The sequence below is a fragment of the Augochlora pura genome, chromosome 4 (genome assembly GCF_028453695.1).
Source record: "Augochlora pura isolate Apur16 chromosome 4, APUR_v2.2.1, whole genome shotgun sequence".
NCBI lineage: Eukaryota > Metazoa > Arthropoda > Insecta > Hymenoptera > Halictidae > Augochlora > Augochlora pura.
The window spans coordinates 12148853-12162596 of record NC_135775.1 but is presented as its reverse complement, the minus strand read 5'-3'; the positions used below and the strand labels follow the sequence as shown (position 1 = coordinate 12162596).

Here is a 13744-nt window from a genome sequence, read left to right as displayed (position 1 = left end):
ATCTTAGAAATGTACCACTATGTGGTAGTTGTGAAACTAAAATATTTTGAAAAATCGTCACTTCTTCAATTTTACTGAAATCAAATTTGCGATGTCGCGAACCCGAAATTTTCGAATATCCGGTATCGCAGACTTTCTGCAGCCGACCCGAACCCGAAATGTTGGGCACCCGCTTACCCCTACTGTAGACACAGACTATTTTGGCGCGTTCTAATCGCGCCCCAAAATACACAGTTCCCTTGAAGGGGAAGAAACGAGTGCGCTATCGACAAATACGTTTTTATGACAATGTGATCATTCGTTTCGCTCAGTAGTTCTTCTTGCAAAACAGTGACTGTGGTACATTTAGAGGAATTATTTTTAAACACAGTTCCATATGTAATGTTCTTAATGGATGTGTGCATGCAATGAATGAGCAACAAAAATGTGTTTATAATGCAAGAACTCTGACGTTTGATCATCCAAATAAAAATTGTATTCAACAACGTGTAAAACTGTTTCTATGAATAACTGAGGACGACTCCATATTTATTTATTAACTTTTGATTTAATATCTTAATAACATCATGGATTAAAATTCAATTTACATTATTATGAAAATTATGTACTTTTTGTTCAATATCTTTCCATCAATTCCTTTACAAGGAAAGCCTGGATCTGAGAGTAAAAAGAACATTCAAATTTATTAACACGTAGTTATTGCTCGCACAATAGTTAACATTTTATCTACCGAAAACCCGTTAGGCTTCTTGATGGCTGTTCTACATGAAAAACAAATTTCTTCTGAGCAATAATTTTAAGGACTATCTTCTTGGAGTAATCTTTTCGTTTGACGATTAAAATTGATATTGGATAATCGATTCAAAGATTAGTTGCACGAACAGCGTCAATTTGATTGGTCTTCCAAAATGTTAATAATTGAAAAGTTGTCGAGGCCGAGAGATTTATAACCGAAAATTAAAAGCTTTGCATCACGAATTTTATGTGTTGCACGAGATGCATACAAGTGTGAAAAATCACGAACATGGAAACATGCGTGAAAATCGGCGTCCATCAGAACACGTTTAATTCGAACGCTCGTATGACCCCGATTCGATAAATTAAAAATTTGGCAATCAATTATCACCGTTTCAGTGATTACCGGTAGGCAAAGTGTTAAATTCTGTGCACTCGATCGCAATTAATTTAGCGTCAGCTTTCGCGTCGCACGAATACTACCGAAGCCTAGCATTCTGTTCCAGTGACACGCGTCTGCCGAATCCGTTAGAAAGTTTCTTACGGTTCTGCGTAAGATCGGTGTATTTTTCTAACCTGCCACGTAATCCTTCTCTGTATATACCATGTGTATGTATCACGGTGCACGTACGCGACGCAGAACGCATGTATCTGTATTGTTACGGGACGAGGACGTTTGTGGCGTTGTATATCTGTGTAAATAGTATGCTATTTCATCGACTACGAGAGCGTATGCGAATGCCTGTGAGTGGTCCGAGGAATTGTCCGAGGGTCCAAAACTGAGCCCGGATTCTCGGCCGTCCTCGAGAAATCGTTCGAGGCTGGTTTCTACCTCCTCGTGGTGCGCTAATCTCGGGAGAACCAAAAACAAAGAGGAAAACAAAGGAGACAAAAGAGACGAAAGAAAATGAATTTGAAATGACTAGACAGTGTCCGGTGGAGAGTGTATGTGTGTCGCTACGACAGAGCTACGTTTTCCTATGAATTTCTTAATTATTACTACGAATGGTCTATACAGGGCATAGATGTAAGCGATCGATCTCTCAATTGCCGAGACTAATGATATAAGCGGAAGACGACGTACCATATGTGACATACGAACGAGGAACGAAAATGGCTATCTAAAATGCTGCATGTACTGATGGCAATACCTATACATATTCACACGCGAGACACGAACACGATCATCCAGAGACAAATACTACACACACGGACACTTGTTAAAATTAATAAAACATAGTATAAATTACCGATAGTGTTTCATTTTCACGATTCCTTGCCAAAGGTAAGTGCCACATTTTTGGTTAAAACACTAGAATACGATCGTGGACACTCCTTAAAAAGGAATAACTTTCTTTGCATTGGACCAAACCTAATTTCCTAGACAATGTGTAAAAATATTCTTGTAAAAATAACAATTGAAAAAAATAACAGAGAAAGATTGAGAAAATCAACTTTTTCATCCAATACAATGAAAATTCAAGCAATGCAAATTTCGAAGAAATTTTCATTTTTTAACAAATTTTATAATTCATTTCCAAGTAAATTAGCGCTTCTATTATCACAAACAAATTCAAATCGTGTGGCCCAATTTAAGAAGAAGGAAGTAATTTTTCAATTTTAATTTTTGAAAAAATTGTTTTACCTATGAAACTTTAACAACAGAAATATTACTTTCATCGAATAAGTCTACAATTAAATATGTCGTAATAAAGTTAAAATTTTGAAATTGAAGTTTAAAATATGTGATTTAATTAGACAGTTTAGAGCAATAAAACACCTGACATTTAAGAGTAACTACCATTCAGATATTTAATTACGGTATATGCGTATAGAATTTGCAAAGTTTGAAAACAGAAATTTTTTCTTAAAATACGCTGGTCATCTCACTTTTTATAGTGTTAGTATATCTTTAACATTTGATAATATTCTAGCCGATGTCGAAACGAATTCAGTGGCCCAATATACTATAACCTTAAACTTTGAAACAGCGCTAAAATAATTTCAGCAGCGAGGAGTGAATTCCCAGACGACTGTGAGTTCTGAACAAAGTTGTTTACGATGTTTATCCCACGACCGCTTTCTTAACGGCTGTTTAACCACACGACTGTGGATGGGGCAACCGATCGGAGCACATCTTGCAAGATAGTTTGAGTGAATGAATTCGAACTTCCATTAAAACTCGATACGAAAGCGTGTGTTTCCTTTTTCCCTTTAGTCTCGTGCCAATATTGCTACGTTTTTTTACTTTAATTAAGTCCGAGAACATAGCACTAATGGTGTCTTCTCCGTCATGCTAGTAACCGAACATGGCATTAACGAGCCTCGATAAAAGGAAACAAAAATGAGCAGTCTCGGAAAGTTGTAACAACATTTCTCCGAGTTCTCAGCGACAATGTCTTCTATTACCCCTTTCGTTTTAATTCGTTTTACCATTTTCTACAATTACCTACTGTAGAATGTCATTCAATTAAAAAACAGCTTGCGCAAAAAGAAACGTCGAAAGGAACAACTACGTGCAGCGGTGTCTTGATTAAACGAAAAAGGCATTTCTTATACAGCAAACAATTCATTCCAGATAGCCTATTAAACGAGCTAGCTGCGGACGTTCGCATGAACGGTAGGTGTTCGTTTTCACGGAGGATTCAGAGGACCGTAGTCGATGCACTTCACAGTGACAATGGTCCTGGCCGAGCACAATACTCGCACAAATCCAATCTGCAACGAGATCGTTTCGCATCGACTTTTACGAACGCCCCGGAAGCAAAGGGCGCCTCGGGACTCCATAAGACACCGAGCCCTTGTTCCTGTCGACGTGCCGAGTTGTTCGCAGGTCCCATTAACAGGTAGAAGAAAAGGAGACTCTGTGATAAAAAGCTAAAGGGGTAGCGTGAATAAAGGGAGAACAGGGCAAGCCCCGGCAGAGGATAGAGCTGGTCGTGTTAGAATTTCAACTTAATAAGAAAACATGCGGCGTGATAATGGGCGGTTGTCTGACTAAGGAAGAACGGAGATAGAGGAAAGAATGTTAACAACAATATCGGTAAACTACGTCGCGCCGCATCGGGATTCTGGTTACACACAGGGCAGACCACCTAAATTGGAACACGAAAAATTCGGCACGGTAACGTAGATTAAATGATTATTTTCGAAGTTATTCTTTCCTAGGGACTTCAATGTCGTTTGATGATGTTCGAGATCAATCCAATCAAATTTTTGAAAATAAGTGCTTATCGTTGACATATTCGTCACCGAACTGTTCTAAGAGTATCCTTAAACAATTTTCCATCGTCGTTGACCTCGAATGACATTCATAATTCAGACCACAGTAATCGTTTCTGACATGAATAAAAAAATACCCACGGTCCTGAAATCTCCGAGAAAAATAACGGGGAAGCGAAATAATCTCACTGCTTCACGTATCCTTTGAAATAGTATAACTTCGCCCCGAAGACTGTTTGTAGGATCAGAGTGTTCTCGTTTAAGTGCATTCAAGGTGTCGGAGATTCCTCTCACGGAAATAAGCTGAGAAGATAGGACAGAATTTTTTTTGTCTGGCGAGATAATCGAATTTGAAAGTCTGCTGCACTCCAGTGAATAAAAATGAGTTTGCTATTTCCATTTAATAGCGGAAGTTAACGCCAATTTCCTTGAAAGCGGAGCCGTGTAGGAAGCGACAGTATCATGCAAATCAGGACTAATGTGTCAAATAAATAACAGCCACGTTTCGATCGTGTCACGATTTTCAGGCTAACACGATTTGAAAAGAACCGCGGAACAATAGAGCGTAGAGTGTTACACTATGGTTAATATTAACCCGTGAGGAAAAAGTCGAAGAGGGGAATGGGTAATGGTGCAGAAATTGGCAAACAAGTTTGGCGAATTATGCATCGCGGTAAATCCATGAATGTGTTAGTGACGTACATTCATCTTTACTGTAACAGCACACTTTATTTCGATTCCGTGAGAAATTAAATTATGCGCACGCTTATAATTAATATTCATATAATAACACTTAAGACTAAGCTATGTTAACTTTGTAACATTAACCTACATCCTCGACTTTGGAAGTTTGTTAAACACATTCTGTGGTTCTTGAGGTCGTTCGCGATCATCGCTCTACCACATAGGATGCTCCAGACCCATCTGCAACAGGAAAGTTGTAAGAATCTTGTATAAATAGAGTGCTCCTTCCGCGCGTTACGGTTTCTCTGCTCTTGCTACGTTCCCGCGAATTTAATATCTTCCTTTTCACGACGCTAACAGGAATAATCGATTACGAAGCCTCCGATAAGGAAACGCTCCGTCGTCGTCGAGGGCGTGTCGCAAATAACGCACTCGTCCTCTCGTCGACAAGTTTTCGCCGGCGGTATACAAACACGAACTTAACTCGGGACATAATTAACGTAAATACGAAACTTGCAGGAAGTTGAAGGCGCACCACATCCTTCGGAGTCCACCTTCTTATTCGCGCATCAATACCCTAAGAGTAGAGCAAACAACCAGGTTTTGCGAGGAATAACTTATCAACTATGCACGTAATTTTGTTGAGGAGCCGGTATAACGGAAGTCGAAACATCAGTTAATTACCATAGCGTTCGGTCTAGAAGTTAACGATTCATGAATTTCCGTAGTTAGCTAATCTACCTTCTCCAACCTAGTGGCGATACAGCGATTAATTATCAAACGATTAGGTACGATAAATAACAACTCGTTAATTTCTCTACCGCGTCCGGAGTTATAGAAAATTTTACTCCCTCGAAAATAGTCGACGCGTTTGTCGCAGAACGCGAGCGAAAGTTTGTAATGCGTCAACGCTTAATAAGCGCGCAAAGTCTCGAAACTATTCGCGGGGCCCAATATTTCAAATACTGGCGGAAAGTGATTGCTCGGGCAATGTACTAGGAAAGTTCTATGGTCGAAACAGCGAGGGCGCGTCATTAAACTATGGAAATCTTGCGATCGATGTATCGTTTAAAATTCCTGCGGACCGTGCTCGAACAAAGCTCCGAACAACAAACTTTCGCCATGCGAGTATTTGTGTTTTCCAAGCCGGGGGATGCAAGTTTCGGCCGAAAGCCAACCATTGAACCCGAACGAAGCCACTTTCTGATAACCGACGAACCGCGTAGTCCGGGATACGTTTCGCTGCGTTCAAGAAGTTTCCCGACTTTTAGACCCCCGCGATGCATAAGACAATGTAGGGTGGAAAACACGTGCGCGGGGACGACCATAAATTTTCAAGGGAATTGGAAAATTTGCTACGGCGCTTGGACGACGAGCTGAAAGCGCGAGTATCTTACCTCGTCCAACTCTGTAAATACGGAAGCGGGAGTTTCTTATTTTGTGCTTTGCGTCTAAAGTTTGAGAATCCAGTCATTATTCGAAGCTTCAAATAAAAAGAACATGACAAGGTGTCAGTCCCTGTGAGAACCTCCAACCGATTTTTTTAAGCTACGCGTAAAAATAATGTAACAAGGATTCAAATTCACTGGACATTGCTGTTCAATCTTTTGTCAGAATTCATATTAAGTTGCACGTAAAAGAGATCAAGTTCTGTGAACTGTAATAATCTTTGACCAATCGTTTCTATTAACCAATTAGCTCTGTTTGACGAGTATAATCGTCATGGCGAGGTGGCACTATTTCTTGTCATGTCGAGCACGCTCGTCATGCATAAAAGGTAGCGACCATTGGCTATTTAAATTGCAATTTTAGTGAAGATAAAAAACATACTTGCGCTAATTGGTTGAGGCCATTATAAGCTTCAAATAAAAGTAGCGTAAACAAGAATCAAATTTCATTTTTGGAAAATCATTGTAAGATCCAAATGCAAGAATACTATTCCAATTACTTGAAATGATTATAGGGAATCGCGTAAACTCGATGTCAATCAAGTTGAATCGAGGACTTAGGGTACGCGAAGAATCAAGTAAGTGTATACTATCTTATGATAGTATATATCTATATCAACACTGGCGTCAGTGTTAGCGTGTTATTGAATTGTCGATGAAGTTAGCGATAATGTCGCGGAAACATCGGGACGTTTCTTCCGGAATGTAATTGCCTAAACCATAAACCTTAAACGGTAACAGCTGTGCAACATACAGGGAACTGTTGGCAACGAGGCCGGCGAGCATAGAGGCGCAATTACACGTTGAAAATTTACCTTGGAGAACGTGGGAAGCTGGTGTCGCGGTAATTCCGGCAAACTTAAGCCCACCTTCGCGATGCCGAGCTCCAGCGGCCGTGGGGCAGGATTACTCGACCGTAAGGCGTAATCTATCCCACCGTAGCCGCCGTAGCCGCCGTAGCCGCCAAGCTGCAGCTGCAATCCTGCACAGAACCGCGCGTGTTACACACGAGTTACACGCTCCAGACGAATGCTGAACGATCCTGGACACCCGTTACCGAGCCAGGATACGGACCACGGAAAACAGATTTCAATCACGATCAGCGAGCTCGTTCTAAAATTATTGGACGTCGCGCAGAATGTTCCGAAAATGTAAAATGAACACGTGCACAACGGTTGCGCTAGGAATTATTTGAACACTGAATTTTCGATTTTCGTGCAATGGTAAAGCTCAAGCTATTTCCAAGCAGGGGATCTGTGCTTTTATCGAAACTGCTACTACAGATGGAAACGTCCCCGAAAACGTTGGAAAGGTTTTTTTTACTTCTGAATCCGCTACAGATTTCAAGATTAAAGCTTCCCCGTTACAACGATCCTCTAAAACTAGATATACGATCTTTTTACACGATTTTTATGGGATTCGTTTTATCGAGCTTTGAATGAGAGCCGTACTGCCAACTTTGTAGAAATAGAAAATGCACCATTGTTCCTTTTTTTCTGTTCCATGAAACCGCCGAGAAAATCGAGTTTTAGGAGGAAGTCGTAAAGAATCCAATCTAGGCTAAATATATTCACGGAAAAATGTTTTCAATATTTACAGAAAAGTTTCGACTGGTTAGAAACATATGAATGGTGAATTATGAATATACAAGCTTTAAACTTTAAAACGACTCCTCTTTTATCGTTCTACGATTTTTGTCACAATGGTATAATAGTTTAAATATTCACCATTATACGAATATCAGTAATTTACTGTTCATGATTGTAAATCTTTACTATTTTAATAATTATAATATCACCTATTGGCGTGGAAAAATGTATAAAACAGAAATAAAACGCATTAATTAAGAGGGAACGATAATGACTAAATCTTTCGCGGTAAAAACCCCAAAAACGCTTTACACCACCTTTTTCACAGAATAGGGTAGATGTCTTAATTATAGAAATGTATAGAAAAAGAAAAGTTTTATATACTATATACACATTGATAACTATCCCTCGATCTAATATGCTGATAGGTAAACGTAACAAACAAATATAGATCATCAATTCATACACTTTTCTTTTACTATACGCAACTAATCCGGGAGCGCGAAAATTCGGGACATCTACCCTGGTAACGTATCCGTATTTTCGACCCACCCTTTATGCGTCGCGTGCGAAATCGTGTACATCCCAGACAGTGACAGTAACGCGTTTCTACTTTAATTAATCGATATTACCTGTAGAGTAGGAGAGCGGCTGACTACTTGCCGCTCCAAATTGGCGCAGCTGGCCTACATGTTGGAAATTCTGGCCTAAGTTCAAAGTGGGCATGCTGGCGGGCAGGGCCGCTGACACACTAGTAGGTATGCCCGCAGATATGCCGGTGTTCAAACCTGCCGGGTAACTGTTGAATATACTCGTCGAGTGACTTTCCGGGATAGTGGTCCCCAAGTTCGATGGCAACGTTGTACCCGCAGCGAAAACGTCGAGAGACGAACCTGTGATTTGAAAGTTCAGAGTTTGAATACTTGATCGTACAGTGCTTTGGAAGCTTAGCAGTTTTCAATTTACTAGCTTGACTGCATCAAAATTTTTATCTTAGCAAACTTTCACAATTGCGACGCGGGGTGATCGAAACTCTAATTCGGAAACATGTCCGGTTTAAACGCTGAAAATCAGAGCTCGAGCGTCCGAATATTTTGGAGAGCGAAATTACGAGGATTATAACGTTCTAAAGCTGCGTGCAGAAATTCGCTGAGCACGATATAAAAGAGCGGAATTGCGAATGGCGCACCTGTGTTATTTACGGTCACTGCGCGGCGAAGGTAAACTCGTCGGAGTCGGGCGCACAGTCGATGGAATTTTCAAAATTATAACTGACCCGGTTCGGAAGCGCGGAGGATGAGACTGTCAATAAACTCGACACCGATGTGACAGGGTTCGCGGTACGGGACCGGAAATAAGGGCAGATGAAAGATTAAATTTTTCTCGAGGATCCTTTCGATCCCGGGCCGAGCAGGAACCGGATATTTATCGGCGGAACTTTATCGGTTCGTATAAGTGAGCCGTACCTAAAGGAAGGCTGGAGGTCGCAGCGTCCTGAGTCATGTAGCTGGGGACCCTCGGCATGGTCGCGGAGACGTAGTTTATACTCTGCAACGGCCGGGAAACCGCTGACAATGTCGCCAATGGAATACTGGGCAGAGATAGCTTCTGCCTCTCCGGCAGCGTGTTGGTCAGCGGCATGTAATTCACGGTCTCTGGTAGCGAAGGCTGCTGAACAGGTAGGTTGCGGTTCGACTCCTGTTGCAACAGATAGTTCAGCAAGGAGGTCTGCAAATTGTCCTTCAACGTGGTCTTCGGTTCATCTTGGAGCACGTAGTTGAACGCCGGGCTATGGTTCTTGCTCGAACCGCTGTTAATCGCACTCTGGAGAGGCACGTAACTTCCCAACGAGTTGTCATTGTTGCTCTTCACGGTGGTCTTTCCTTGTTGCGATAGGAAATAGTTGAGCAGGGATTGCTGCAGCTTGTTCTTCATGCCGCTCGTAACATAATAGGAGCCTGGCACTGTGAACTTTGTCGTTTGGTATTCGGTCGGAGGCATTGTACTGTAAATTGAATGCAGCACGTATCCCATGTAACTTGTAGATAATTTAATAAATCGAATAATTAACCTTAGAGTGCTGGCATGCGTCAAATATACTCCAAGCACCAGTTACGATATAATTACGCCAAATTGACTCTGTATTACTACAACAGTAGTTGACTTGGCGGCAAATTGATTCTCTATCAATAATAGCGACTTGAAACCAAATTGACTCTGTATCAATACTGATGACTTGCCATCAAATTGACTCTGCATCAATACTGATGGCTTGCCATCAAATTGACTCTGTATCAATAGTGACGATTTGCCATCAAATTGACTCTGTATCTTTAGTAGTGTTAGTATTGATGTGGAGTCTGTAAAGTCACGGTTATTGTTAGGGAGTCTATTCGGATTCGTGTGACGACTATTGACTGAAGTTAATTTGTTATCACATCATCGCTAATGATATCGAAACAGTGGTGACCAATTGAATGTTAATAAATGGGCGGAGTTAGTGTCTAAGTTAAGCTTGTTACTTGAGAAACAATGACTTATGTTCTGACTGTGAATGGTCGTGTCTTTCTTCATTGATTAGAGAGTTGTAGTAAAACTCAGTTCTCATTTTAACTATTTTAATTAAATGACACAAATCCTTTTTCTGAAGAAACACTCAGTTTTCTTGAAATTTAATGTAGAAAGGTGTACATACGTTGCGTCATGTATTTCTCTCATACGAACAAATGTCAATTGGAATTTCCATTCTTGTGACTAGCCAGCGAATATTGTCAATAATATATCAAATCTGAGGAAGTAACTTCAATCAATAATACAAAGTATATTAACATTTAACCAGTGAAATGTCAGGCATCCAACGCGTGTTCTAATGAATGTTTTACTCTTTGGAGTATAGCCGAAATGTCATCCCGAAAATGACCGGGACCGCGTTTTAAATAGCAAATAATGGATAGCAGAAATACGTTTCAAGAAGAGACAGGGGTCGCGAGAGAAAAGGCCGCATCTGGTCAAGCGAGTAATCAATTCGGACAGTGCCATTACGTACTGTCTGCTGAAGGATATGATTGGAGATTCCGTGGGCACGACAGGTAAGCTGGCCACTGTCGGCGGATGAGCCAAGTTCGAAGATTGCTTCGAGGTGACCGATGTTGCTGCTACCGTGGAGATCGCCGGTGTGGAGGTAGTGCTAGCTGTGCTGTCAGCCAGCTGAAAGCAATTATGAACTTTTATTGGACCTTTTAAGATCCGGGGGTGTCACTCCGCCCCAATGAGTCCAGTTCGTAACTTGTAAAGAGATTATGGCCTTGGTTGATCAGAAGTTCCGAAACGATGCACCGAACCAATTTTCTTCAATTTTCATTCCCACGTCAAAATTGAATCCGCAACTACAAAGCAGTTGAAACGTGTATCGACTAAAACGACCATTGAAACACGTACGATTAAATATATAAACCCCACGCGTGGTAGCTAACTCGACGTAACGTTAGACTAGTTTTGCAAACAGTACTGAAATTATGCTATTGTTGTGAGAAACATTTTTGCAAATAGAATTCACAAATTTCTTGTAAGTATAATTTATTTTATTCGTAGCAAAAGTGAATGTTATTAGTAATAATAATTGAAGTATACAATAGTACATTTTATACTATTGTCTTGTAACTTTTATTGACGTTTAGACAAAACTTAAGATTACTCGCGTTATTTATGCTACAACAAAATTGACACGGTTATTTGGTAATAGTTGTGTTATTATAATCGATTTGATTTTATCAAAATGTTCTTCCTTTTTCGATACATTTTCCATATGTCATGTAAATATTTCATAAATTAATTGCATGTAAACGATTGCTTGCATACTCCTGATTGGATTTGCAGCAGGGATTTATCTATAAAATTTATAATTACGGGGGAATTTCAATAATTGACAGTCGAAACATAAATCGAGTCAATAAATATATAAACTCGGCAGCTAGTATTTAAAGAACAGTTTAATTAATGAAACCAAGATTAAATTTAACAGATTTTTGAAATAATTATCAGATTTTTATTACATATAAAATTAAATTTTAAATGTTTTCAATGTTCATTTTAATTGTAACATATTCGAGCAAACTGAATTTTACTAGGATATTAAAGATGCTAAAGCATCAAAATGCCATCAACTGTGATCAATTTTAATTTTCTAGTTTCAGTTTCATTAATCAAATCACTGAGATTTTTAGGAATGTTTTGGGGTTGACTTTCGGTATTTAACCTATTAACCCCTTGCCGTATTTCGACGAATCTGACTCGTGATGGAGATTACTAACGATGACTTGTTAGGCATCAATGTTTTAAGTAGGAATGAAATTCTATTTTCTAGTAAATATAGATTATTGCTCTATCATAAATTACTAGAATTTCGCAATATAGCTATAAATTAGTTCCACCCTATTTTGTCTTTCTTACATACTTCTAATTAACGTAACTATTAAGCTAATGGTACGGCAAGGGGTTAAACCAGAAATTCAGTCGTCAATCTATTAAAAATGTTCTCTCGAGGAGTGATACCTTTTTAAATATTTGAACAACGCGTACTTTCGCGCCCTTTCGCGCCCGTATAAAGTGACAACGAGCGTAACAAAGGGTCGGGTATCAATTATCCGTGGTAATTGTTCGACCACCGAGTTCCGCGAAGTTTTAACGAAATTGGCAACTTGGCCTGCCGTCGAAAAACGAAGGGAAAAGCTCGAAGGTTCAGACGGACGCGTCTCCCGCGTTGAAAGGGAAGGTGTGCGGGGTGTATTTCGCTCACCGTATCGAATTTCACGCTTGGCATTGTCGCGGTGTGTGAGGCCATATTCGGCGGGGAAGTTGCAGACGTATGAAGTTGGTTGATGGTCGGAGCGTTTCCGGAGACAGTAGACAGTTGGGATGACTTCTGTTCGCTGGCCAGCGCGGGGGTGGTCGGCGCCACCGTGGTAGATGTTCCCTCGTTCAAGGGGAGAGCGTTCTCATACGGTGAGACCGGTGGCACGGACACGTAGCCGAGACCATGGTTTCCTGAACAGCAAGGACCTTTTTCCATTTATGTTCGGGCTCCTCCAGCCAGCAACTTCGAAACCGGCTGATAAACGACGACGGCTGACGTTATTTCCCGGACTTACTGTAACAGACTTACCGTGCTTCAGGTACTCCGAGTCTCTGATGAACGATTGCGGCGGTTGATCTTGTTCCTTGTACAAATCGGAGAACCGCAAGTCGTTCGGAAAAGGTCCCTGGCGATAGGAATATTGGCTGCTCACTGGCTCATCCTGGAGCTCGCCCCTGAAATATGGCTGATCCCTGCTGAACGACTGGCTGGAGAAAGAAGGTCCGTCCGCGAAAAACGATGGCTGATTTTTCAGATCCGGGCCATCTCTGAAGGACGGGCCGTCTGCATAAAATGGCCGGCTCTTGGGCGGGTAGTCTCTGATGGGTGCTTGTTCGTGGTAGGACGACGAGTCCTGTCGATATGGTCGCTGTCGGTAGGACTGGTATTGTTGCGCCTTGAATGGTGGCTCTCGGAACGGCTGGTGCTGCTCGTGAAACGGAGGATGCTGACGGATTCCTTGGTAAGGGGGAAAGTCCTCCAACGGAGATATCCTGCCGTCCTTGTAGCCTCCAGCTACCACTGTCGTCATTAACACGATTATCCCCTGAAAGAAGAAATTGTTTAGTAACATCGCAATCGTCTCGAGTATCACTGAAGTATCACTGAGACTGATCCGTCACTGAATGCGTAACAACTTCATATGAGATCACTGCCACTGATAACGTTCCGTAAGTCGGGGAGGAAACTCACCAGCCTCTTCATTTAGGCGTTTTGCAGGACGGAACTGTGTCCTTAAGAATAATGCGTAAAGGGTCTAAGCGAAGGAGAACTGAATCAGTGAAACCACTCGTAAAGATCGTCTGTTGTCGATCACGGACATCTACTTTCTTATATAGCTGCGTGGCGACAGAAAAACCCACAACTCTGCCAGTTCGCGCTCACTCTCTTTCCCTAGTTATGCGCGTCTTCCAGTTCAAGTACGCAGACTGGAT

General features: G+C 41.1%; 1 protein-coding gene across 1 annotated transcript; it reads right to left on the bottom strand.

Annotated features, from left to right (window-relative positions):
• Window positions 1–4854: 4854 nt before the first annotated feature.
• On the bottom strand, window positions 4855–13514 carry LOC144468285 (uncharacterized). The gene is made up of 8 exons (XM_078177642.1): window positions 13503–13514; window positions 12840–13356; window positions 12474–12721; window positions 10725–10885; window positions 9145–9683; window positions 8311–8571; window positions 6905–7071; window positions 4855–4881 (listed from the first exon to the last, which is right to left on the bottom strand). Exons 1-8 carry the CDS (start codon window positions 13512–13514, stop codon window positions 4855–4857), a joined length of 1932 nt encoding a protein of 643 aa, XP_078033768.1.
• Between the last annotated feature and the right edge of the window lie 230 nt (window positions 13515–13744).

Bases quoted from the DNA above. Each gene is read 5' to 3' on its own strand.
- LOC144468285 (XM_078177642.1), bottom strand. The intron at 10,886-12,473 runs GTGAGCGAAATA...AATTGCTTTCAG, and splicing joins CAAGCGTGAAATTCGATACG to CTGGCTGACAGCACAGCTAG. The intron at 8,572-9,144 runs GTACGGCTCACT...TTCAAATCACAG, and splicing joins GACCTCCAGCCTTCCTTTAG to GTTCGTCTCTCGACGTTTTC.